This window comes from Entelurus aequoreus, linkage group LG26 (genome assembly GCF_033978785.1).
Source record: "Entelurus aequoreus isolate RoL-2023_Sb linkage group LG26, RoL_Eaeq_v1.1, whole genome shotgun sequence".
NCBI lineage: Eukaryota > Metazoa > Chordata > Actinopteri > Syngnathiformes > Syngnathidae > Entelurus > Entelurus aequoreus.
Window position 1 is genome coordinate 27,529,697 of NC_084756.1, and position 27,642 is coordinate 27,557,338.

A 27,642-nucleotide genomic window follows, 5' to 3' on the forward strand; every position below is an offset into this window, starting at 1 on the left:
TTGTGCCCAAGGGACTGATTTTATTTAACACTATATTATTATTTATACACCTATAGTGATCACAGAGACAGCTTGTTTTTGTGTTACTGTATATATTTGTTTTTCTGAAAAATCCCACTTAATATACTTTGGGTAACAACAGTCAATATTTATTTATTTTATTTTATTTTTTTAGGTGGGTAACAGTCAATATTTATTTATTTATTAGATTTTTTTTTTTTTATTATATAATAAAAGTGAGCTTTTGTTAAACCAAATATTGTGTGTTTTTTTCCATATACAACAACCTATCTGGACTCCATAAGAGAATCAATAAGGAATCGGTTCGATAAGAGGATTCAATAATAGGCTCGAACTCGATAATTCCTTATCAAACATCATCCCTAATTGCAACTGTTCCAAATAAATCATGAAAGTTTGTTTAAAAATGCTAATTGTTTGCCTGCTTTAGCATCAAAACGTCCAAGTCTTATAACAATGGACCTAATCATAATAACCTGTGTTAGATGAATACAGCAGTGTGCTCGGTCTCGAAACGTGCCTCCATTGCGGCAAATAGTATTGTGACCTGTGTCACGGTGAGTTAACAACTCTTTTAAGCAGCACTTAAAAGGAGAGCGCAGGTACCTGTGAGGGGACCATATAGAGTGTGTTTGCGCTCCCTTGCCCGAGCTTGTCAGATCGATGACGCCTTAAATCAATGTTGCGGCAACACCGCAAACCCCATGGAAGCCATTAGTGGATTAAGATAGACCACTGCTCCACTCCCAGGCCCCTTCTGCCTGCGACGTCCCTCCCACTTGACAAATGCGAGTCGGGGGGGGAATTGTGAAATAAAACAACGAGAAAAGGGCACACGAGGGGGCGGGAAGGGAAAGCGTGTCAGAGAAAAGGTGGAGAGCGGAGAAGGGGTCAACACTGCCCCTGCAGCCTTTCATTTATAGTACACCGGCACAGGTGGAGGATGTGTAGCGCCTCAAAATGACACTTAATATATTTTCCTCACACCATGTGGCCAACGTGAAATGCCATACGCTTTATGCAAAATAGTCTTGTCTCTTCCAGTAAACTGCAGGATGGGATGTGTGGGACAAGGAGGAAGGAGGGGGAGGGGGAGGGGAGTGCAAAGCTGCTCTTTTTCCTGGTAGGGTTGTTTATGTGCCACTGTCTGCGGATTATTGATCCATTCGTCTTCGTTACGTTTCCCTGCGAGAACTATTAACTGCTGCCACCCTCGGTTGGGTGTCCGCGGTGTTGACATTCATCGCACGGCCTGCCGGAGATCCTGCCGCCTCCTGACGAAAGCTCGGAGCCGACAGATTTTTTTTCTGCTCGTGGTCGACGAGAAACGCTTCATAATTATAATTTTGATATCCAGTATCTCAGAAAAGGGAGTACAACCCTCATGTTTCAGCAACCATATCGTCTTGATAAAACAATAAAAAGTAAACGAGAATATAATTAAGAGTACCGTATTTTTCGGAGTATAAGTCGCTCCGGAGTATAAGTCGCACCGGCCGAAAATGCATAATAAAGAAGGAAAAAAACATATATAAGTCGCACTGTAAGTCGCATTTTTTGGGGAAATCTATTTTCATTGAAAAGTACAGTGCTTTTCCTTCAAAAATAAGGACATTTCAATGTGACCCCAAACTTTTGAACGGTAGTGTATAAGTCGCACTGGAGTATAAGTCGCATTTTTGGGGGAAATGTATTTAATAAAAGCCAACAGCAAGAATAGACATTTGAAAGGCAATTTAAAATGTCTAAAGAATAGTGAACAACAGGCTGAATAAGTGTACGTTATATGAGGCATAAATAACCAACTGGTATGTTAACGTAACATATTATGGTAAGAGTCATTCAAAAAACTATAACATATAGAACATGCTATACGTTTACCAAACAATCTGTCACTCCTAATCGCTAAATCCCATGAAATCTTATATAAGTCGCAGTTTTTTTTAATAGTTTGGCCGGGGGTGCGACTTATACTCAGGAGCAACTTATGTGTGAAATTATTAACACATTAGCGTAAAATATCAAATAATATTATTGATGTCATTCACGTAAGAGACTAGACGTATAAGATTTCATGGGATTTAGCGATTAGGAGTGACAGATTGTTTGGTAAACGTATAGCATGTTCTATATGTTATAGTTATTTGAATGACTCTTACCATAATATGTTACGTTAACATACCAGTTGGTTATTTATGCCTCATATAACGTACACTTATTCAGCCTGTTGTTCACTATTCTTTAGACATTTTAAATTGCCTTTCAAATGTCTATTCTTGCTGTTGGCTTTTATCAAATACATTTCCCCCAAAAAATGCGGCTTATACTCCAGTGCGACTTATATATGTTTTTTTCCTTCTTTTTATGCATTTTCGGCCGGTGCGACTTATACTCCGGAACGATTTATAATCCAAAAAATACGGTTTATCATTTTATTATTTTACAATTTCAATTATAAGCAAAACAAAATTGTGACCCACATTTCTCTGCATCCCTGGCAGAGGAGCGATCGCGTTAACTAAATGTCCTGTTTGTGACTTAGTGGACTAATTCTAAGTTTTTTCTATTACTTGTTGTTGTGAAGGTTTGTGAACTATTACTGTGAAGCGATTGCAATACAGTTAAATATGCTGTGCACGTGCACGTTGGTACTGGTGTATCTATTATCAGCCCAATTACCTCCACCCCAACACTTGTAAACAATGAGAAACGTAATAACAGATTATATTGCTAACCGGTCCATTGCCAAACACAGTAGGCACCAATCCAATTAAAAGTAGTTTTTAGGAAAATTATTCTTTATTTTGCCGCAGACTATTGTCTTACAGTAGAAAGCTAGGTTAGCTACACAACAAACTAACAATGCTAACATATCATTCACACATTTCTAACCTAGCGTATTTTTCGGACTATAAGTCGCAGTTTTTTTCATAGTTTGGCCGGGGGTGCGACTTATACTCAGGAGCGACTTATGTGTGAAATGATTAACACATTAGCGTAAAATATCAAATAATATTATTTAGCTCATTCACGTAAGAGACTAGACGTATAACATTTCATGGGATTTAGCGATTAGGAGTGACAGATTGTTTGGTAAACGTATAGCATGTTCTATATGTTATAGTTATTTGAATGACTCTTACCATAATATGTTACGTTAACATACCAGTTGGTTATTTATGCCTCATATAACGTACACTTATTCAGCCTGTTGTTCACTATTCTTTAGACATTTTAAATTGCCTTTCAAATGTCTATTCTTGCTGTTGGCTTTTATCAAATACATTTCCCCCAAAAATGCGACTTATACTCCAGTGCGACTTATACATGTTTTTTTCCTTCTTTATTATGCATTTTCGGCCGGTGCAACTTATACTCCGAAAAATGCGGTATGTGTTATCATAATGTCCATCTCCCGATTTGAAACGACGATATACATTCATGCAATATAAGGAGCCTGTTTATACCTCATCTGCATGTAGTCTGGTTATGTTAATGCTACATTGCTAGCGTACTATTACATTTGTCAAATGAGTTATCTAGTAACATTACATAGTGTCAGCGTCAGTGTCAATGTAAACTTGTACTCCGAAAAATACGCTACAGCCCTGAGCAACTATTTTACTGTACCTCCTCAAGGGATCACCGTATGCAGTATTTGCAGGATTTTGCGATGTCACACTTGTGCCAATTCACACAAAATTCAGTCTTTCTCTTCTGCTTTGTTTTTTCTCTTGGCAGAAGACCACTTTGGCCGCCATCTTCATCAATGTCTCGTGGGAAGCCGAAGAAAAGCATGTGGCGTGGTAGCCGCTGTTGCTATGTGTAAAGAGGTACCGGGGCGCCAATGGAGACCGAAGGCTATCGTGACCTCCCGGAGACCAGCGATGGTCAGGGGGTAGGCCTGCTGGATGGACGGGGCGGGGGTGCGGCGGAGGAGGATTGGAGTGCCGCTTACCCTCTGGGCTTCCAGGTGTCCTTGACCACTGTGCTGATCCTAGAGCTGGTGCTGGGCTTCAGCAGCAACTTGACCGTACTGGTGCTGTACTGCGCTCAGTCAAACCTGGTGGATTCAGTCAGCAACTTGGTCACCGTCAACCTCCATGTCCTGGACATACTGGTCTGTGTGCTGTGTCTGCCGCTCACAGTGGCCGTCATCCTAGTCCCGGCTAACGGAAGCGGCGTCGGTGGACTGGCCACGTTGTGCTGCTTCCACGAAGCCTGCGTCACCTTCACCAGTGTGGCCACGGCCGTGAATGTCCTGGTGATCAGCTTGGACCGCTATGACATCTCAGTGCGTCCTGCCAGCCGCCTCCTGAACCCCCGCCGTGCCGGGCTGCTCCTGGCAGCTGTGTGGGCGGTCTCTCTGGCCGTCTTCTTCCTGCCTTTCCTCGAGGGGGACTTCTTCTCTTCAAGGGCGGAGGACAGCGAGGATGAAGAGCCAGGGATGCAGAACATAGACTTTGAGTCGATCACTGGGCACACAACGCTTTATTCTTCTTCTCTTTCACCTTCAGTTTTACCTTCAATGCCGCCCTCCTCGCTTTCACACAACCTCTCTCCGGTATGGCAGAACAGAACGCTGCTGTGCCTCGGAGGGCAAGGGTACTACACGGGAATGGCTATGTATTACCACTTGTTACTCCAAGTGCCGTGTTTCTTCATCGCTGTGGTTGTCATGTTCTTCACCTACTCCCGGATCCTACAGGCCCTCAACATCCGCATAGGCTCCCACATGATGAGGGGCAGCCGCACAAAGGACTCCACCTGCAGGATACGCTGCAGGAGGAGGACGAAGAAGAAGGACCTCACCTTGCCAACCGAGGTAGTCTCCTCCAATCAGAACCAGAATCTCTCTCATCCTCCCCTCATTCCCTCCCCGACCCCGACGTCCCCGCCACCGCTCTGCTCCATGCCCCAGGGGATATCTGACAGCGGTGCCACGGTCACCACCGTCAGTACCGCCGCCACCACCCCCATCGCCACCACCCCTGCCACTCCTGCTCCTCCGACTCCGGCGGCTTCTGGAGCCACGCAGACCCACGCCACCTCCCCGCTGCCGGCGTCCTCCATGGGCGTCCAGGCCTCGGTTTCTGCGATCATCGCCTTGAGACGAGCCGTGCGTAGACACAGGGACCGGCGAGAGCGTCAACGGCGTGTCCTCAAAATGTCGCTCATCATAATATCCACCTTCTTGGGCTGCTGGGCTCCATTGTCTGCCGTCAACATTCTGATCCTGTGTATGGGCCCCAGCGACGGCTTGGTGCGGGTCCGTCTCTGCTTCTTGGCCATGGCGTACGGAACCACTATCTTTCACCCTCTACTCTACGCTTTCACCAGGCAGAAGCTGCGGCGTGCCCTCAAAACACGGGTGAAAAAAAGGGTGGTTTCCCTTCTGCAGGTGGACCCAGCTCCCGTTGGGGGGACGGTCATTCATAACTCCTGGGTGGAAGGGGGAGGTCAGAGGAAGGTCCGCAAGGCCCGGGTGGAGGCCAGCGACGGCACTGATCGATGCCTCACCGAGGCTGTGAGGGAATGAGGCTGGTCTTCATCGCGTGCGCGCACGTACGTGTGGTTGTGTGAGAATTGCGTGCAGTTTTCCGTTGATGGATGGCGTGCGTATCCTTGCATGTGTGTGAGAGGCAATTAGTTTACAAAGGACTGATCCCGTGACCTCCGCCTGCAGGCTGACGTGGCGTTAGGTGAGGTCTAACAAGAGCCATTATTCTGCACTTCTTAACTTACATCACACCTGAAAACGCTCCACAATAAAGCGAGGCCTGGATGACGTCAGCTCTTTACCCAATGGCTTCTGCGCCCTCGTGCGTGTGCATAGACCACACACACACACACACGCACACATGTACACAACAGACACTGGTCAGCGCTTAGTCATTAAAAAAAAAAGCACACCAAACCTGGCAGGCTTGTGCAAAGTTCCAAATCAAACTGAGATTGTCTCCCAAATGAGATCCAGTTTGATGAATTAGAATTGTTTTTCATTCAGGCTTTAAACAGGAAGTGGAATTGCAATCCCGATACAAATTGAAGGAAGCGGAATTGAAAGTTCCAGTCGAACATTTAGTCGTCATTGCTATGGTTGTCACCCGGCCACTACAACATGGCAATGACGTGGAAATACTTCATCACATCCTGGGTAATTCCTATAAGTTAGAATTGGGCGTTTTTTTGTGCTGAAACCACGGGGGCACTGCAAAAACTGAAATCTAAGTACGATGAAATATCTCAAATAAGGGTGATATTTGCTTATTTTCTGTCTAATAAGATAATTCTTCTCACTAAGCAGATTTTATGTTAGAGTGTTTTACTTGTTTTAAGTGTTTTGGTCCTAATTGATCTCAGTAAGATATTACAGCTTGTTGCTGAGATTTTATGACCTATATTGAGTAAAACATCAACTGTTGCAAAGCTGTGTCATCAACACTCACAAGTATAAAACTACTTTTTTAAAGTAATCATTTCTTATTTCAAGCATGAAAAAAAAAATCATAATTTTGACACAATTGTGTCTCATAATTAAAACAGATGACAGCCAAATGGACTTTGCTGTTTTATTTCCAATGAAACAATAGATAATAGGTACTCATATAGTAGTACAGTTGGCACAATACAGTAAACTGACAGTTAATATTTAAACATTTAACATGTGACATTTCTAACAATTTTGAACAGAAATAGTTCATGCACATTCAGGTAAATTCCTCAAAATTAGAATTAAAAACATTTTGGCCGGGGGCCGGGCTGTATAGATGCGCACTAATTGACTGAAAGAGCACGCACTTGGCGCGATGATGTCATGTTATCCATGGAAAAATGCATTTTTAGACCATATGATTTGCCTGAGCGGCTAGGAGACCCCGAGAGTAACAAGCGCTTGCCTTGTTGCCTTTCCATTAAGAAAAATAAACTAGTTTTTAGTATAAGTTTGCTGGTTTCAAGAAATGTAATGCCGAGCGCATATCATTATGTCAAGATAATGGCACTAGCATTTACTTCATTTAAGAATATTTTTCAACATATTGAGCAAAAAGGACTCTTTTTTTTCTACCAAGAAAAGTGCACTTGTTATTAGTGAGAATATACTTATTTTAAGCTATTTTTGAATTCATTGAGGTTAGCTAATTTGACTTGTTTTGGAAAGTCTTGACACGTCAAATTTTCTTGTTCTATTGGCAGATAATTTTGCTTAGTTCAAATAAAATACCCCTAATTTTTGTATTTTTTTCTCTTGTTTTTGAACACTGACTTTTTGCAGTGTGGAGTTTGTTCTGCACAAAGATAGTCAACTTGACAGTCGCAGCTACGATCATTATTTGTGTTGTTAGCCTTTGGTGTTGTCAGCATTGCGTGTCCAAAGCTGTGTTATTGATGTAGAAAAAGCCAGTGAAAGCAGTCGTGTTAGCATCAAGTGCCGCACTGAGTCCGATGCTGTGTCCCATTGTTGTCTTCTGACATCGCTAATGCCAAAGTCTCAACATTGTGGAGATGTGGTGTCGACGAGGCTGGAGTCGAAGATGAAATTCCATCAAAAGATTGTTCTACCAAAAAATGCCGAACTTGATTGTCACGCTTAAGAAAACCTGTTATTGTCACTTTTAACCCATTAACAGAATTCACCACTTGGTGACCATATTTATTAATCACCACAAAAATAATATGGTAATAGAAGTTAAGGCAATAATGTAATGTATTGCACAACATATACGATTTTATTTACCACTTCATTTAGGCCACAAATACCGTGTTTTTCGGAGTATAAGTCGCTCCGGAGTATAAGTCGCACCGGCCGAAAATGCATAATAAAGAAGGAAAAAAACGTATATAAGTCGCACTGGAGTATAAGTCGCATTTTTGGGGGAAATGTATTTGATAAAAGCCAACACCAAGAACAGACATTTGAAAGGCAATTTAAAATGTCTAAAGAATAGTGAACAACAGGCTGAATAAGTGTACGTTATATGAGGCATAAATAACCAACTGGTATGTTAACGTAACATATTATGGTAAGAGTCATTCAAATAACTATAACATATAGAACATGCTATACGTTTACCAAACAATCTGTCACTCCTAATCGCTAAATCCCATGAAATCTTATACATCTGGTCTCTTACGTGAATGAGATAAATAATATTATTTGATATTTTACGCTAATGTGTTAATAATTTCACAAATAAGTCGCTCCTGAGTATAAGTCGCACCCCCGGCCAAACTATGAAAAAAACTGCGACTTATAGTCCGAAAAATACGGTATGTAGAATATGCTTAAAAATATACAGATTTTTAAACTGCGATATTTATTTATACTGTATTTATAAATGGCAAGAAATGACAGTATTCCAGAATGCGGAGTCCATTCCATCCATGAATGTATCGGGGCGGATACAGGTCCGAAGCAAAGTAAAGAAGAAAGAACGTTTTTTTGAAGAAAGTAGTGTGGAACTGCGAACTATCAAGCTGGCGGCTCATATCATGCACATTTCCGATAGCTAGTATTAGCATTATCATTTTTATTTGACTATCTAAATGTACTTACTAGTTTAGCAGGAACAGAGCTAAGGCAGCATCGGTCTGAAATTCTTCATCTTTGAGCTCACGCCAGCGAGTTAAAGCCGGGGCAATGTTGATCCTTGATTGTCCTTTTACCCGGGTAGGCTGCGTTTTTATTTTTTTGTCTCCTCCGGCAAAACTTTTCGTTTCTTTGGTTGTTTTGGAGCTCCGGCCATGATAGAAGTAATTGCACGTAAGCGTTCTTCTTCTTCTTCTTCTTCTTACATCAACTTACGTCTTTTTAACGAATGGGGAAAGGGAGAGTGACACATGCCGTGAACCAAGTCAGCATATTTGTCTTTTTTTTTTGTGTGGCAGGGTTCCTGCCACCCTCCTCAACCTTGCCAAGTGCCAGTAAAAGCGACAGAGACGTCCTCAGAAGAAGGTTGAAAAGTTACTTAGTGCTTCTTTAATGAACTTAATAACAATTATAACATTGTTATAATTTAGGATAATGGTGGGAAAATACTTAATTTTCCCAGAATGCTAAGCTTGATCCAAGTATTCGAAGATTTTACTGTTTGCAAAGTATTTTTTTTGTATTTATTCTTAACCTTTGTTAGAAATTGTTCCTTTTACTTTGCCATAAAGGATTGATCAGAATTGCAATTCCACTTCCTGTGATTCCAATTCAACATCCTGTGAGGTGGAGCCAATTCAATGGATTTTTTTCAACAAATTGAATTGAAATTCCAAATTAGGGCTTTTGCACAAGCCTGCTCCCTGCACACGTACTCTCAGCGAGAACAAATGTTCCCCCCCCCCCCCCCCCCGATATGTTCCATGCCTTAATTAAGTTAGTGAAAGACAGTATTGTGGTGCTGCTGTATGTTTACAAATAGTCGGCGTGAGAGAAAACTATGGTCAGTAATTACGAGTATTCGGATTCAAAGTTTACATTGTGAAAATAAAAAAGCAAAAAAAAAAAAGGATATTTCACTTTTAAAAAGGCACCAATTTCTAAAACTAAATTAAGCTAAAAAGGCATGACTTCTTTTTCTTTTTTTTTTTTCTAAAACCATTTTTTAAAAGGAACATGGTGAAAGGTGAGTGGTGTTTTCCGTGGGTGTGACGAACAAAAGTATGCGTGTTCATGTTTGTGTGTTCCGAACGAGCAAAGCAATGACCCCTAACATGTGAACAAAAAGAATGTGAACACACAATTGTTGCTTTTTTTTTTTTTGTGCTATTTACAGTTCCGGGAAAACCGGGAAACGGGGGACTTTCATGGTGTGGCCAGCAAATTGTGTTTATAATCACCTTCAACGTGGAAATCAAAGGGCAATATTTTGTATAAAACGTTTAAAAAAAAAAAAGGCCACCTGACACTGTTTCTGTAGTCACAGCAGGTATTGAAGTATTTTAAAGCGTACAAGTACTGACTTAGACAAATATCACATATACTACTAAACTGACTTGAGTCCTGGACTTATTTACACTGTTCCTGTTTCTCTATCTCCTCAGGGCTCGTATTTACAAATGTGCTGGACGTGAAATAATACACCAGCCCTTAATCAGCTCTTCTTCAACGTGTGTTGCCGTAAGTAAAGATTCATGTCACCAAACAGGTAGAGAACACTTTCATCTTTGTATGAACTCAAGTCTTGGGAGACCTTTTGGGCTAACCCTCCACCCTTCTCACCCTCTTTTACACCCAACTGAAGTCAGTCATTCTTGTGTGTTTATGTACATTTTTCAGGGATGTAAATATTGAAGTGTCAGATTTGGGGTTTATTTTTTTTTTCTTCGATTTCTTCACTTTTTTGGTCACAATCATCTGCCGGACAGAAAGAGAGCCATTGTGATGTTACTGTAAAGAGATGCGTGTAATCGTATTTGTGTTAATACTCAATGTGTGTAATGTGTACTGTACATTTATGAGCCTGTGTATAGAGAAATATTAGTACTGTACTGTATAAAATTTATATTACATGTTGCTGTATAGAACAGAGTCTGAATTAAAACGTAATCTGAGAATCGAGACATCTCGGCTTGGTGTGTCACATTGAATTGAAATGGGTTTATATATACGGTCAAACCTCGGTTTTCGTATGCCACAATTTCCATAGTGGATGATAAAAAATGTGGAACATTTTGATAAACCGTCTCGGTTATTGTACTGCCAAATATTGCATGAAACAAACTAGTATGTTTGCTAGGGGTGTGGGGAAAAATCGATTCGAATTAGAATCGTGATTCTCACGTTGTGCCATTCAGAATCAATTCTCATTTAAAAAAAAATTTTTTTTTTTTTTTTTTTTTTTTTTTAATTAATCAATCCAGCAAAACAATACACAGCAATACCATAACAATGCAATCCAATTCCAAACCCGACCCAGCAACACTCAGAACTGCAATAAACAGAACAATTGAGAGGAGACACAAACACGACACAGAACAAACCAAAAGTAGTGAAACAAAAATGAATATTATCAACAACAGTATCAATATTAGTAACAATTTCAACATAGCAGTGATTAAAAATCCCTCATTGACATTATCATTAGACATTTATAAAAAAATTTAAAAAAGAACAATAGTGTTCACTTGCATCACATCTCATAAGCTTGACACACTGTGTCCAATATTTTCACAAAGATAAAATAAGTCATATTTTTGGTTCATTTAATAGTTCAAACAAATGTACATTATTGCAATCAGTTGATAAAACATTGTCCTTTACAATTATAAAAGCTTTTTACAAAAATCTACTACTCTGCTTGCATGTCAGCAGACTGGGGTAGATCCTGCTGAAATCTATGTATTCCATGAATAGACAATCCTTTTCAATCGGGAAAAAAATCGTTTTGGAATCGAGAATCGTATTGAATTGAAAAAAATAAATTTGATGTTGAATCGAATCGTGACCCCAAGAATCGATATTAAATCAAATCGTGGGAAACCCAAAGATTCACAGCCCTAATAAATACGGTCAAACCTCAGTTTTCGTATGCCACAATTTCCATAGTGGATGATAAAAAATGTGGAAAATTTTGATAAACCGTCTCGGTTATTGTACTGCCAAATATTGCATGAAACAAACTAGTATGTTTGCCCTCATATCAACAGCAGATGGACAAACTTCAGAACCAAGGAGAGAGGTTACTTTGTTAGCTTTGTCTTTTATTGCCTTTCAGCTCTCAGTATACAAGCTACGTACCGTATTTTTCGGACTATAAGTCGCACTTTTTTTCATAGTTTGGCCGGGGGTGCGACTTATACTCAGGAGCGACTTATGTGTGAAATGATTAACACATTAGCGTAAAATATCAAATAATATTATTGATCTCATTCACGTAAGAGACTAGACGTATAAGATTTCATGGGATTTAGCGATTAGGAGTGACAGATTGTTTGGTAAACGTATAGCATGTTCTATATGTTATAGTTATTTGAATGACTCTTACCATAATATGTTACGTTAACATACCAGTTGGTTATTTATGCCTCATATAACGTACACTTATTCAGCCTGTTGTTCACTATTCTTTAGACATTTTAAATTGCCTTTCAAATGTCTATTCTTGGTTTTGGGTTTTGTCAAATAAATTTCCCCCAAAAATGCGACTTATACTCCAGTGCGACTTATATATGTTTTTTCCTTCTTTGTTATGCATTTTCGGCCGGTGCGACTTATACTCCGAAAAATGCGGTATGTGTTATCATAATGTCCATCTCCCGATTTGAAACGACGATGCAATATAAGGAGCCTTTTTATACCTCATCTGCATGTAGTCTGGTTATGTTAATGCTACATTGCTAGCGTACTATTACATTTGTCAAATGAGTTATCTAGTAACATTACATAGTGTCAGTGGTGGGCCTTCAGTTCCAGCAAGGCCTTTTCTGCTGGCCTAACATAACCAGAAATCATGATCATAATTAAAGATGAAAGTCATTTTTGATTTACTTTCCCTAAATATCTAAAAGCATTCATATTCTCTTCATGTCATATTATGCTCCTTCCAGTGCTGTTGTTTTTAGGTTAGAGTTTTTATCCAATCAGAATTCAGCTAGCTTATGTTGCCATGCTTGTACGAAATCTGCATAATTAACAATGCGGGCGTCTGAGCACTGTTTTAATTGGTTTTGCCCTTTAAAATTGTTTTTAATCATATTTATTTTATATTGTTTCTATATTGGTTTTATATGTATTTATTTTTCTGTTTTTATTCAGTCATTGGTGGAGCTAATGGATAATATTTGAATATTGTTTTTAATATTGTTGTGCAGCACTTTGGAAACATTTTGTTGTTTAAATGTGCTATATAAATAAAGTGGATTGGATTGGATAAGTGAACAGGCACATACAGTTGATAGACAGTTGCAATAGCCAATCAGATGACGAGTTGTCAGTAAGGCCTTCTAGCTGGCCTTACGCTGTGATTGGATACTCACTTGGGTGTCCCAAATGAGTATCCAATCACAAGTTGCGAAAACAGGAAGTGGCACTGGATTGCCATAGAAAGCCACAGAAAACTCGCCGGTACAATAACCACGAAGATAACGTGTTTGTCTTATATCTAATAATCCGCTGTGGACAGACGACGCCAAGCAATGCAGGTTTAGAGAACGGTGCGCGCTTCCGCGGAGGAAATACATTTTTGGCAGGCAATCACATTTTGCAGGAGAGGACCCTTAGTATCACGCATACGTCAGTCTCAGCGCGCAGGAAACAACCCAATAAAAACATAGCAACAATTATAATGAAGATGTTTATTTGCTTCACAAATTAAAAGTACAGAACATTTTGAAAGGCATTTGTCGCGGCTGGTTACACCAAGCCGTGCCTGTATGTTGGGGTTTCTTAGTGTTTTGTGTTCATTCCTGTCCGGTGCTTTTATTTCGGCTGCTTTTATGCTTTTGTTGGTGTTTTCCCACGGCTGCTTTAGAGCAACTGCCCTCACCTGTTTTCTGTTTGCAATCAAGCCTATTTAAGTTTATCCTTTTTCTACCACTGTTGATGATGTATTATTGTTTCACTGGACTACCTGGACATTTTCATGCTAAGCCAGTGGTTCTTAACCTTGTTGGAGGTACTGAACCCCACCAGTTTCATATGCGCATTCACCTTCTTTAGTGAAAAATAAAATGTTGGGGTTTTTTTCAAATTCAAGACAAAGTTATATGTTTTTGGTAACACTTTAGTATGGGGAACATATTCTAAGTAACAAAGACTTAATTTAGAGTTATTTGGTTAGGGTTAGATCAGGGGTCACCAACGTGGTGCCCGCGGGCACCAGGTAGCCCGTAAGGACCAGATGAGTAGCCCGCTGGCCCGTTCTAAAAATAGCTCAAATAGCAGCACTTACCAGTGAGCTGCCTCTATTTTTTTAATTTTATTTATTTACTAGCAAGCTGGTCTCGCTTTGCCCGACATTTTTAATTCTAAGAGAGACAAAACTCAAATAGAATTTGAAAATCCAAGAAAATATTTTAAAGACTTGGTCTTCACTTGTTTAAATAAATTCATTAATTTTTTTACTTTGCTTTTAGAGAAAAAATACAACCTTAAAAATGATTGTAGGATTTTTAATGACATATACCTTTTTACCTTTTAAATTCCTTCCTCTTCTTTCCTGACAATTTAAATCAATGTTCAAGTAAATTTATTTTTTTTATTGTAAAGAATAATAAATACATTTTAATTTAATTCTTCATTTTAGCTTCTGTTTTTTCGACGAAGAATATTTGTGAAATATTTCTTCAAACTTATTATGATTAAAATTCAAAACAATTATTCTGGCAAATCTAGAAAATCTGTAGAATCCAATTTAAATCTTATTTCAAAGTCTTTTGAATTTCTTTTAAAATTGTTGTTCTGGAAAATCTAGAAGAAATAATGATTTGTCTTTGTTAGAAATATAGCTTGGTCCAATTTGTTATATATTCTAACAAAGTGTAGATTGGATTTTAACCTATTTAAACCATGTCATCAAAATTCTAAAATTAATCTTAATCAGGAAAAATTACTAATGATGTTCCATAAATTATTGTTTTAATTTTTTCAAAAAGATTCGAATTAACTAGTTTTTCTCTTCTTTTTTTCGGTTTAATTTTGAATTTTAAAGACTCAAAATTGAAGATAAACTATGTTTCAAAATTTAATTGTCATTTTTTTCGTGTTTTCTCCTCTTTTAAACCGTTCAATTAAGTGTAAATATCATTAATTATTAATAATAACAGAGTTAAAGGTAAATTGAGCAAATTGGCTATTTATTTAAGTGTGTATCAAACTGGTAGCCCTTCGCATTAATCAGTACCCAAGAAGTAGCTCTTGGTTTCAAAAAGGTTGGTGACCCCTGGGTTAGAGGGTTAGGGCCAGGGTTAGAGGGTTAGGGTTATAATAAGGCCATGCCGAATAAGGCATTAATAAGTACTTAATAATGACTAGTTAAGAGCCAATATGTTACTAATTTGCATGTTAATAAGCAACTAATTAATGATGAATATGTTCCCCATACTAAAGTGTTACCATGTTTTTTTTACTGGTGCACAAAATGAAGCGTGCATGAACATCACCTTGTTCAAACAACAAAACCAACACTGCATGAACTCACAACAAATTACACACCTGCAAATCAGTCTGACTTCTGCTGTTGTCGTATCCGTAATACGCCGATAGGGAGAAGTTTTTATTTACACGATGAGTCGGGTGTGTTTTGACCTCCGCCGAACCCCTGAGGCCGACTCACCGAACCCCTAGGGTTCGATCGAACCCAGGTTAAGAACCATATAATACGCACTACTTTGTGGACGCCATCAGCTCCACATTTCCCGTGAGTGCTTTGCTGGGTCTCAGCAGTTTTGTTTTGTTTTCTTCATAGTCTGTTCCGGGCAGGGCACTCGCGTTTTGGTTCGTTTATCAATAAATACCCCCTTTTTACCTCACGCTCCTACCTCGTTCTTCTGCAGCCTAAAAATCACAACAACCTCCTGCGTCTCCCGCGACGCAGCGTTTGTCAGCGCCTGACAGATGGTAGAAAAAAGATCAACTTAAATAGTCTTGATTGCAAACAGAAAACAGGTGGGGGGAATTGCTCTGGGACAGAAGTGAGGTAGCCACGGGAAAACGCCAACAAAACCGGGAGAGCCGCCAAAATAAAAGCACCGGACAGGAATTAACACAGAACACTAACAATACCCAACATAAAGGCAGCATCGATGGTAGAAAAAAGGAATCTGAGATTTATTTAAGAAGGTAGCTAAGGAATTGTAAAATGCCGGCTTAACTCGGACTTCCGAACGAAATACAAATGAAATGAAAGATAATGAAGCAGGTATATTAAAGGTGAATAATAAAGTGTAAACAAACTTCTTCACGCTGCGTTTGTGCACGCCAAACCGATTAACTTTCCGCACAACGGGCAAGATAGTCCAGAACAATAGCAACCTTCTTCTGGATATCAGTCGGGGCACGAACGGTCTTATTCTTCGGGATTTTAAACTCCTTCCATCAATCCGCAGAGTCTTTTAGATGAACTTTGAGACGTTCAAAAGTTTTGTTTCCATGGTTTTTGCCCAAAAATTCCTTCGAAAAAACTTGGTCGTAGTGATTTAACATCAGCATAGCCATTAGAGACCTAATATCTGTCATCCGTGCCAATATTGCAGCGGACGTCACTTAAAACAAGTTGTAAGGATCCGCAAATCCTTGCCCCGGGGTGTCAAACTCATTTTAGCTCAGGGGCCGCATGGACTATTAAAATCATGGCATTAAAAATAAAAAAATAATGACAACTTCAGATTGTTTTCTTTGTCTTACTTTGGCCAAAAATAGAACAAACACATCCTGAAAATATTACAATAAAAATATAGAAAAAAATACCGGCAGCGGTAAAGTTCAGGGGCCGTACTTATCAAGCTTCTTAGAGTGCCATTTTACACTTAAGTCCTGAGAATTTGCGAAATTTAGTCCTACTCTCAAACTTAAGAATAAAAGCTTTTTATCAACGTTCTTAAGTCTAAGAATCACTCCTACTCTCCACGATATTTAAGAGACCTTCAGAGGTGTCTTAAGTGGTTAGGAGTTGCCAGCAGGGGATGGCACTGAGGCGAGAGAGACGTGCGCCAACATTCAGGGAACGGAACAATGTTTTGGTTTTTTTTGATGACGAGCAGCTGATCAAACGGTATCGTTTAGACAGAGTGGATATTATTTTTGTCACAGATTTAATACTTTTCGATTGCAGTGGGCTAGTATATATAGAGCCACCCACACCAGTTTCAAATTAGTTGCCTAATTAATGAATTGGAAAGAAAATGTTATGACAGTAGCGTATGTGTGTGGCCGTGAGGTGAGTGACGTCAGTGAGTGTGTGGGCGAGAGAAGAGAGGGAGCGGTAGCGTGAGTGCCGGCGGGGACTAGTTTGTTTTGTATTATTTTGTAGTTTATTGTCAAAATATACACTCCCATTGTCCACTTAAATATTTCCAAGATATTTCTTTATTCTTAGACAACGGATTCCCTTCCGTGATTGGTCATTTCCATGGACACAGAAATGACGTCACCTAAAATTCCGTTTACGGCACATAGTAATGTCGTAATTCAGCTCTGAGTGTGACACTTAAGATTCAGTCCTACACTTCGCTGAAAGTGTGAGTAAGACGCTTGATAACTAACTTTTAAGTGCAGCTTTCAGCGAATAATTTATTTACTCTTAAGTCAACTCTTAGCAGACTTCTTAGGAGTCATTCTAAGAAGCTTGATAAGTACGGCCCCAGATCTATGAAGGAAAGAAGAAAGTGAATGAATGTTTACAACTGAATACATTTACTTATGCATAACAATGTTTCTTTTGTATTTTTTTTTTTTTAATGAATTAAGTAACGTTTATGACAACCTTTTTCCAAAACACAATATAGAATGTGAGATACAACAGGATTATGCATACTTTTTTCATTTGTTTTCATAACGGTTACAAAAAAGTGGGACCCCAAAAATGTACTGTGGGACCCCATTTTTATGACTTGATGGAAGACCAACACTGATGGAGTATTGGTGCGTGCAAAACAGCAGCAGGCGGCTGTGGCCTGCGGGCCGGTTCTAATACTAATCAAATATCCTGGGGGCCTTGACTTTGACACATAGGCATTAGAGAGTGTGCATGGATACTTGGACTTCACACACACACTATATTGCCAAACGTATTTGGCCACCCATCCAAATTGTCAGAATCAGGTGTCCTTCATGACTGCACCAGTGCACAAAGCAAGGTCCATAAAGACATGGATGACAGAGTCTGGTGTGGATGAACTTGACTGGCCTGCACAGAGTCCTGACCTGAACCTGATAGAACACCTTTGGGATGAATTAGAACAGAGACTGAGAGCCAGGCCTTCTGTGTGACCTCACCAATGCGCTTTTGGAAGAATGGTGGAAAATTCCTATAAACACACTCCGCAACCTTGTGGACAGCCTTCCCAGAAGAGTTGAAGTTGTAATAGCTGCAAAAGGTGGACCCACATCATATTGACCCCTATGGGTTAGGAATGGGATGGCACTTCCAAGTTCATATGTGAGTCAAGGCAGGTGGCCAAATACTTGTGGCAATACAGTGTAGGTGTGAAAACACACAAAAAAACTATTTGATAAATGAGACTAATTTAGTGCATGGAAAGTTATGATTGAGACCATGAAGAATATTTTATCCGATTACTCAATTAATTGAAAAAAATCGATGAACTCATAAAATAATCCATAGCTCTAATATGACCCCTTTAACCCTGTAAGAACCAAATATAGAAAAATAAAAAATAAAAAATTGACCTTTCAGATTGTAGGAGGCATTTGATGCATAAATTGAAGAGTTTAAAAAAAAAAGTTTTTGCATGTTTTTAGAGAAATGTTGTAATATTGCAACTTTCACCCAGTGTTGTATAATTGCAACAATTATATAACAAGCTCTAAATGAAATTTGATGCATCTGTTCCACAATAACTACATATATACATGCTCTAGACCAGGGGTCACCAACGCGGTGCCCGCGGGCACCAGGTAGCCCGTAAGGACCAGATGAGTAGCCCGCTGGCCTGTTCTAAAAAATAGCAGCACTTACCAGTGAGCTGCCTCTATTTTTTAAATTGTATTTATTTACTAGCAAGCTGGTCTCGCTTTGCCCGACATTTTTTATTCTAAGAGAGACAAAACTCAAATAGAATTTGAAAATCCAAGAAAATATTTTAAAGACTTGGTCTTCACTTGTTTAAATAAATACATTAATTTTTTTACTTTGCTTCTTATAACTTTCAGAAAGACAATTTTAGAGAAAAAATCCAACCTTAAAATTATTTTAGGATTTTTAAACACATATACCTTTTTACCTTTTAAATTCCTTCCTCTTCTTTCCTGACAATTTAAATCAATGTTCAAGTAAAAAAAAATTTTTTATTGTAAAGAATAATAAATACATTTTAATTTAATTCTTCATTTTAGCTTCTGTTTTTTCGACGAAGAATATTTGTGAAATATTTCTTCAAACCTATTATGATTAAAATTCAAAAAAATTATTCTGGCAAATCTAGAAAATCTGTAGAATCAAATTTAAATCTTATTTCAAAGTCTTTTGAATTTCTTTTAAAATGTTTGTTCTGGAAAATCTAGAAGAAATAATGATTTGTCTTTGTTAGAAATATAGCTTGGTCCAATTTGTTATATATTCTAACAAAGTGCAGATTGGATTTTAACCTATTTAAAACATGTCATCAAAATTCTAAAATTAATCTTAATCAGGAAAAATTAGTAATGATGTCCCATAAATAATTTTTTTAATTTTTTCAAAAAGATTCGAGTTAGCTAGTTTTTCTCTTCTTTTTTTCGGTTGAATTTTGAATTTTAGAGAGTCGAAATGGAAGATAAACTACGTTTCAAAATTTAATTGTCATTTTTTTTCGTGTTTTGTCCTCTTTTAAACCGTTCAATTAAGTGTAAATATCATTCATTATTAATAATAACATAGAGTTAAAGGTAAATTGAGCAAATTGGCTATTTCTGGCAATTTATTGAAGTGTGTATCAAACTGGTTCTGGCTCTTGGTTTCAAACAGGTTGGTGACCCCTGCTCTAGACATTGTAATAACAACCCCAAAAAATATAAAAGACATTTTACTTACTTGAATCTGATGAATCCAGTCCAATGAAACAAATAGATGTTGTTCGACGGAAACTTTGAGAGGTTGTGTGAGTTCATGGCCAGAAGGCGTGACTTATAAACAAATGTACAATCCAATAGCCTTGTGAGACTGAACAATAGGACCCAATGACTATGTAAATGTGGTAAAATATATATATATATATAACAGATTGTTTTTTAGGATGGTTAAAGGTAACGTTGTAATTTTACAACAAGGGGTGTTACAGGGTTAAAGACTTGGTGGCACCTTTTCCTACAAGTGTCTGCCACAACACGATTGATATAGCTTCATGATTAGAACAGAAGGTTTTGCTGTATTAATCAGGCTTCAGTGACAAAGAGATTCATGCTGCTGGGATGACAGTGTGGCAGCCCTCCATTTTCCCTTCGGACCTTAGCTGTCCCTCCCTCTCTGCATCTCCTGATCCCCTCTCTACATGTATTTCATCCCTAAATATAGAACCTCTGTCCCAGATACGCATTTAGTGCCGACTGTAGTGAAGCCTCACTGTCCTCGCCGTGCTCACACACTTCTGATGCACTTCATGTTTTTTTTTCTCCCTTAATTCCTGCCGCAAAGAAAAATGTGTCCGGGAGCTTTAGTTGTGTTAACTGATTTGGTCCTTCACATCCCTAATTTCCTCTCCTGCATCCCTGGTGCATCCCTCTCATCTCTTATCCACGCCAAGGCCTTCGGAAACAAAGTGGGGGAACAGCTGCAGTGTCTTGTGAGGAAAGGAAAGTCACCTTGAGGGATGAAAGAGGAGGGAAAACGTGAGCGAGGGAGAGAGAATGAGGGAGATTAGGAGGGGAGGGGCGGCCGTGTGAGCTGGCATCAGGACCTTCTATGACTAAAAAAAAGGGACAAGCCCTGCAACACTGCGGATTAGCAGTTTAAAATTGCTGCCGCTCCGCCATGGTCTCACATATTGTGGCAGAAAAAACATTGTTTGCAGGATCCATGACAATAACACAATCCTGCTCTCAGTCCCGCAGATTTGTGTGTTTATTATAATCCATTGATGACAAAAAGATGACTTAATTAAACTGGTGCTAAAACTGACCTAATCCAATTAATGCAACATCTGTGTCAAAAAGCCAACATTTTCCGGGATAAGACCGTGGTCCCTCGGATTAATATTGGAGAGCTACGTGGATGCGACTCTCGTACTGCTCTACCAGTTCTTTCTTTGAGTTCTCTCGTCTTTCAACTTTCTTTGGGCCCTAAGGTTGTTGCGGTACTGTGGGGAGAAGGAGACGGCACAGAGGCAGGGACGTCGTTTAGCTCTAGGCGTATTTATTATAACAAAGGAATGAGGCGTGTAACTAATCCAAATATGTGAGGCGACTATATGTTGAGTGTTACCGGGAGATATTGGAGGTGCGTGTCGAGACAGGTGCGGAGTAGGGATGTCCGATAATGGCTTTTTTGCCGATATTCCGATATTGTCCGACTCTTAATTACAGATACCGATATATACAGTGGTGGAATTAACACATTATTATGCCTAATTTGTACAAACAGGTATGGTGAAAATAAGGTCCTTTTTTTTTTTTAAATCAATTAAATAAAATAAGATAAATAAATTAAAAACATTTTCTTGAATAAAAAAAGAAAGTAAAACAATATAAAAACAGTTGCATAGAAACTAGTCATTAATGAAAATGAGTAAAATGAAGTGTTAAAGGTTAGTACTATTAGTGGAGCAGCAGCACGCACAATCATGTGTGCTTACGGACTGTATCCCTTGCAGACTGTATTGATATATATTGATATATAATGTAGGAAGCAGAATATTAATAACAGAAAGAAACAACCCTTTTGTGTGAATGAGTGTAAATGGGGGAGGGAGGTTTTTTGGGTTGGTGCACTAATTGTAAGTGTATCTTGTGTTTTTTATGTTGATTTAATTTAAAAAAAAACATACCGATAATTTTAAAAAACGATACCGATAATTTCCGATATTACATTTTAAAGCATTTATCGACATCTCTAGTGCAGAGGTCTGGAAAGAGGGTAAGGCAGGCTCGGAGGTCCAGGGACAGGCAGGAGGTCAGGGGCTGGAGCGAGTCGTCAAGGTCCGTGTCCAGGCGAGAGGTCGAGATCCAGGAAGGGTAGCCAGGGAACCAGAGGGAATTCGGGGAGACGAGACACACAGCTCGAAACCAGGATACGGAGGAACGCTGCGGGATGACGACACAGGACACAAGACGATGAGCACGGAGGAGGAGAAACACAGAGAGAGCGAATGCACTTAGAGCTAGAGACGTGTAGGCTTACTGTACCATTCAGGGGGCTACGTTCTGGCACCGGAACGCAGGACACGCTGGCTTAAGACGGCAGGGAAGGTCTCATCAGCGTCAGGTGTGTTGATTGTTGAGTGGGTGCGGCTGCGCGGAGGCCTGCGCTCGCGCCGTAACAAAGGTGAGGCAGTTCTTCTCGAATAGTGCTGCTTTATCAGTATCATGCAGTCTCCTGCTTCCAAAAGCTGTGCACTCCAAAATGTGCTCATTGTATTCATTAATCACAAAATTCGTTAAAAAAAAAAAAACAGCATAAGTTGTTGCATTCATTTTTGTTTTGTATTTTCAGTCCAGGCCAAAAGTTTGGACACACCTTCTCCTCGTTCAATGTGTTTTCTTTATTTTCATGACTATTTACATTGTAGATTGTCACTGAAGGCATCACAACTATGAATGAACACATGTGGAGTTATGTACTTAAAAAAAGGTGAAATAACTGAGAGCATGTTTTCTGCTTGGCACTCAGCATCAAGGGTTGGAATTGGGGGTTAAATCACCAAAAATGACTCCCGGGCGGGGCCACCGCTGCTGCTCACTGCTCCCCTCACCTTCCAAGGGGTGATCAAGGGTGATGGGTCAAATGCAGAGAATAATTTCGCCACACCTAGTGTGCGTGTGACAATCATTGGTACTTTAACTTTAACTTATATTTTAGTTTCTTCAAAATAGCCACCCTTTGCTCGGATTACTGCTTTGCACACTCTTGGCATTCTCTCGATGAGCTTCAAGCACACCTGTGAAGTTAAAACCATTTCACGTGACTACCTCTTGGAAGTGGCTCGAGTCAGTCAAAAAAATGTCATTGTTTAAATAAGAATATTTATTTTTTTAAATTTCAGGCAAATTTAAACCTTTTCTGTTAGAGATTAAAAAACAATGTTAATAAAGTTATTTGTTGATCTATAGTTTCTTAAAATTTTCAATGTCTTTAATGTTAATAAGTATAAGTGTACAAATTATACTATTTATAGACGCGGTGGAGAGTTTGTGGGGTGGTTGGGGGGGACAGGTGCTAAATATTTTCTTCTTCCTAGGGCAGGGCTTAACAGAAAATAATTGAGAAGCACTGTCCTAAGGTGACTTATTTTGCATTTGTTCTCTGTCAATATAAAAAAAACCATTTCAACTCAATTAGAGAGTGCCTTGTTATTTCTTTTAAGAGAGCAGACCCGGTGATCAAAAACGAGAGAAAAAGAAGGTACACCATTCTTTTTTGTGTCCTCTTCTACTGATGTTTCCCTCAAGATGCTTGAGGGGATGCTGAAGGAGCATGTGGGAACACGGGCTCCGTGTTTTTGGAAGAAGAGATGGAAGAGCAGGGAAGTGTTGATTCATTTACATGTGTAACTGTGGTTGGTTGGCAAAGAACTACAGGGTCAACCACTGATGATGTCATAGAGGGGCGACTGAGCGTGAGAGAGTGACTTCCCGGTGGGGAGTTTAGAGCAGGCTAACACATGTATAATGTTTGGAATAAAGACAATACAGTTGGACTAGTGCAGTATATCACACTGTAAAAAAAAATCATATTTTTATGGTTAATTTACTCTAAATTTCTTCTGTCATTTTTCTATTTTTTTAAAATAGTTTATGAAACTGTAGAATTGAAGACATTATCTGTAAATAAACAATCCGCCTGTTATTTTAAGTAATATGCCAGTAATGACAAACTATGTATATTTCTATTGTTTTTACAGAAAAATACCAAATTAATTATACATAGCATTTTCTGTTTTCTTAAATTACTTTCAAATTCATGTAATATTTTGATATTTTTCCGTAAAACGTTTCATGAAAATTTCTGTAATTATAATGCTTTTGATCATTATTTGGTTTAAAATGTTTTACTTTAAATTTATGGTTTTCGTTTGGCAGCCGTAGCTGCCAGTAGATGACCGTTTTTTTTTTTTTACAGTGTAGTAACAAGACAAGATTGAGTCCCAAGCTCAGGGGTCAGCAACCCAAAATGTTGAAAGAGTCATATTGGACCAAAAATGCAAAAAAAAAATCAAATCTGTCTGGAGCCGCAAAAAATGTAAAAGCCTTATATAAGTCTTATAATGAAGGCAACACATGATGTTAGTGTCTATATTAGCCTACTATCAAAGGACGCAAATCTTCGTTGACAGAAATGTTTTATTTTAATTAATTTTTATTCTACACATTTTTGCAACATTGTAAGTCATTAGTAAAATGGAGGCTTCTCACAGAATGAGAACTTCTGGAAATTACTGGCTCAGAATGGCCAAAGGTATAGATGTGTGTGTCCAAGTTTAAGGAAACGGCAGGCTGTCTTCTTCTCTTAGCTTTATTACAATCTTTGCAAGCTGGGTAACGATTGCTGTGGTCTGGAACAACACGGAACACCAACAACTATGGGTAATGCAGCCAATATTGCATAAAGATAATGTGTCATGAGACATGCAAACATAATATTAAATACACAGAGGACATAAGTAAAGAAATTAAATGAGCTCAAATAAAATAAAATCAACAAAGCTCACCTTTGTGCAGTCATGTACAGCATAAAACGTTTGGGGGACAAAATGAGACAAAGGAGTGGCATAAAACATGTCTTTCTGTGGCAGCATCGGAGAAAGTTGTACATGTAAACAAACTACGATGAGTTCAAGGATTGCTGAAATTAGTAGGGCAAAACGGTGCTTGCCAAATACTCATCAGTGAAGCATGTATAATATAAACAGTGGGGTTTTTAACAATTAGGAAGGTTTGTGTCATGTTTGTTCTACAGAAAATTTATTAAACAAAAAATATATTTTTTTCTTCATCTTTTTCCATTTTCACACATCTCTGAAAGAGGTCTTTGGAGCCACTAGGGCGGCGCTAAAGAGCCGCATGCGGCTCTAGAGCCGTGGGTTGCTGACCCCCGGCCTAGCTTCTCCAAGAATGATATGCGGGCAAACAGATTAGTGTGTCTGGCGTAATGTTTGACCGTACGTTCAAGGGCCCCTCCAAATGCGATCCGGAAAATCAGGTGCACCCTCGAGGGGAGAAAGACTGAGTCAGAACCTGCAGGAAAACGCAGACCTGGCACTAAAAAAACGAGAGAAAAAGAAGGTAAGCCGAGAGTATTCTTTTTTTGCGTCCTCTTCTACTGATGTTTTCCTCAAGATGCTTGGGGAAATGCTTGAAAAAGCATGAGGAAACACAACATATGGTGTCTATGGAAGAGGAGGTGGAACATCAGCAGGAAATGGCGATTATTTTACATTTCTATTTTGTTCATAATATTCGTTTTGAAGTAATCATGGACCAGGGTGACAAAAACACGCAATTAAGTATTCAAAATAGTCGTTTTACATGCGTTTGTGCACACTATCATGCGGGGGAAATGGTTTACAAAAAATACATTAAGAGAACTTGTTGGTGAAATTTCGGTCATTGGGTCCTTTAACCCAGTGTTTTTCAACCACTGTGCCGCGGCACACTAGTGTGCCGTGGGATACAGTCTGGTGTGCCGTGGGAGATTATCTAAATTCACCTATTTGGGTTAAAAATATTTTTTGCAAACCAGTAATTATAGTCTGCAAATGATGTGTTGTTGTTGAGTGTCGGTGCTGTCTAGAGCTCGGCAGAGTAACCGTGTAATACCCTTCCATATCAGTAGGTGGCAGCCGGTAGCTAATTGCTTTGTAGATGTCGGGAACAGCGGGAGGCAGTGTGTAGGTAAAAAGGTATCTAATGCTTAAACTAAAAATAAACAAAAGGTGAGTGCCCCTAAGAAAAGGCATTGAAGCTTAGGGAAGGCTATGCAGAACAAAACTAAAACTGAACTGGCTACAAAGTAAACAAAAACAGAATGCTGGACGACAGCAAAGACTTACTGTGGAGCAAAGACGGCGTCCACAATGTACATGACGTGACAATCGACAATGTCCCCACAAAGAAGGATAAAAACGACTGAAATATTCTTGATTGCTAAAACAAAGTAGATGCGGGAAATATCGCTCAAAGGAAGACATGAAACTGCTACAGGAAAATACCAAAAAAAGAGAAAAAGCCACCAAAATAGGAGCGCAAGACAAGAACTAAAACACTACACACAGGAAAACAGCAAAAAAGTCCAAATAAGTCAGGGTGTGTTGTGACAGTTGGTGACAGTACACCTACTTTGAGACAATCAATCAATCAATCAATGTTTATTTATATAGCCCTAAATCACAAGTGTCTCAAAGGGCTGTACAAGCCACAACGACATCCTCGGTACAGAGCCCACATACGGGCAAGGAAAAACTCACCCCAGTGGGACGTCGGTGAATGACTATGAGAAACCTTGGAGAGGACCGCATATGTGGGTAACCCCCCCCCTCTAGGGGAGACCGAAAGCAACGGATGTCGAGTGGGTCTGACATAACATTGTGAAAGTCCAGTCCACAGTGGATCCAACACATCAGCGGGAGTCCAGTCCACAGCGGGGCCAACAGGAAACCATCCCGAGCGGAGACGGGTCAGCAGCGCAGAGATGTCCCCAACCGATGCACAGGCTAGTGGTCCACCCGGGGTCCCGGCTCTGGACAGCCAGCACTTCATCCATGGCCACCGGACCTATGCAACTCCCCCTCGCAAGGGACAGGGGAGAAGAGGAGAGAAGAAAAGAAACGGCAGATCAACTGGTCTAAAAAAGGGGGGGTCTATTTAAAGGCTAGATTATACAAATGAGTTTTAAGATGGGACTTAAATGCTTCTACTGAGGTAGCATCTCTAACTGTTACCGGGAGGGCATTCCAGAGTACTGGAGCCCGAATAGAAAACGCTCTATAGCCCGCAGACTTTTTTTTGGCTCTGGGAATCACTAATAAGCCGGAGTTCTTTGAACGCAGATTTCTTGTCGGGACATATGGTACAATACAATCGGCGAGATAGGCTGGAGCTAAACCGTGTAATATTTTATACGTAAGTAGTAAAACCTTAAAGTCGCATCTTAAGTGCACAGGAAGCCAGTGCAACTGAGCCAGTATAGGCGTAATATGATCAAACTTTCTTGTTTTTGTCAAAAGCCTTGCAGCCGCATTTTGTACCAACTGTAATCTTTTAATGCTAGACATAGGGAGGCCCGAAAATAATATGTTACAGTAATCGAGACGAGACGTAACGAACGCATGAATAATGATCTCAGCGTCGCTAGTGGACAAGATGGAACGAATTTTAGCGATATTACGGAGATGAAAGAAGGCCGTTTTAGTAACACTCTTAATGTGTGACTCAAACGAGAGAGTTGGGTCGAAGATAATACCCAGATTCTTTACCGAGTCTCCTTGTTTAATTGTTTGGTTGTCAAATGTTAAGGTGGTATTATTAAATAGATGTTGGTGTCTAGCAGGACCGATAATCAGCATTTCCGTTTTCTTAGCGTTGAGTTGCAAAAAGTTAGCGGACATCCATTGTTTGATTTCATTAAGACACGCCTCCAGCTGACTACAGTCCGGCGTGTTGGTCAGCTTTAGGGGCATGTAGAGTTGAGTGTCATCAGCATAACAGTGAAAGCTAACACCGTACTTGCGTATGATGTCACCCAGCGGCAGCATGTAAATACTAAAGAGTGCAGGGCCAAGAACCGAACCCTGGGGAACTCCGCACGTTACCTTGACATAGTC

At 39.5% G+C, this 27,642-nt stretch overlaps 1 protein-coding gene across 4 annotated transcripts in view; it reads left to right on the forward strand.

Annotated features, from left to right (window-relative positions):
- The window catches only part of LOC133643420 (G-protein coupled receptor 22), a 107,581-nt gene extending 100,520 nt beyond the window's left edge, over nucleotides 1-7,061 (forward strand). For all 4 annotated transcript variants that reach the window (XM_062037986.1, XM_062037988.1, XM_062037990.1 and 1 more), the window contains one exon: nucleotides 3,763-7,061. In XM_062037986.1, coding sequence (XP_061893970.1) covers nucleotides 3,869-5,560 — 1,692 coding nt within the window. In that variant the 5' untranslated portion in view covers nucleotides 3,763-3,868 and the 3' untranslated portion in view covers nucleotides 5,561-7,061. The remainder of the gene's footprint in view (nucleotides 1-3,762) is intronic.
- The last annotated feature ends 20,581 nt before the right edge of the window (nucleotides 7,062-27,642 follow it).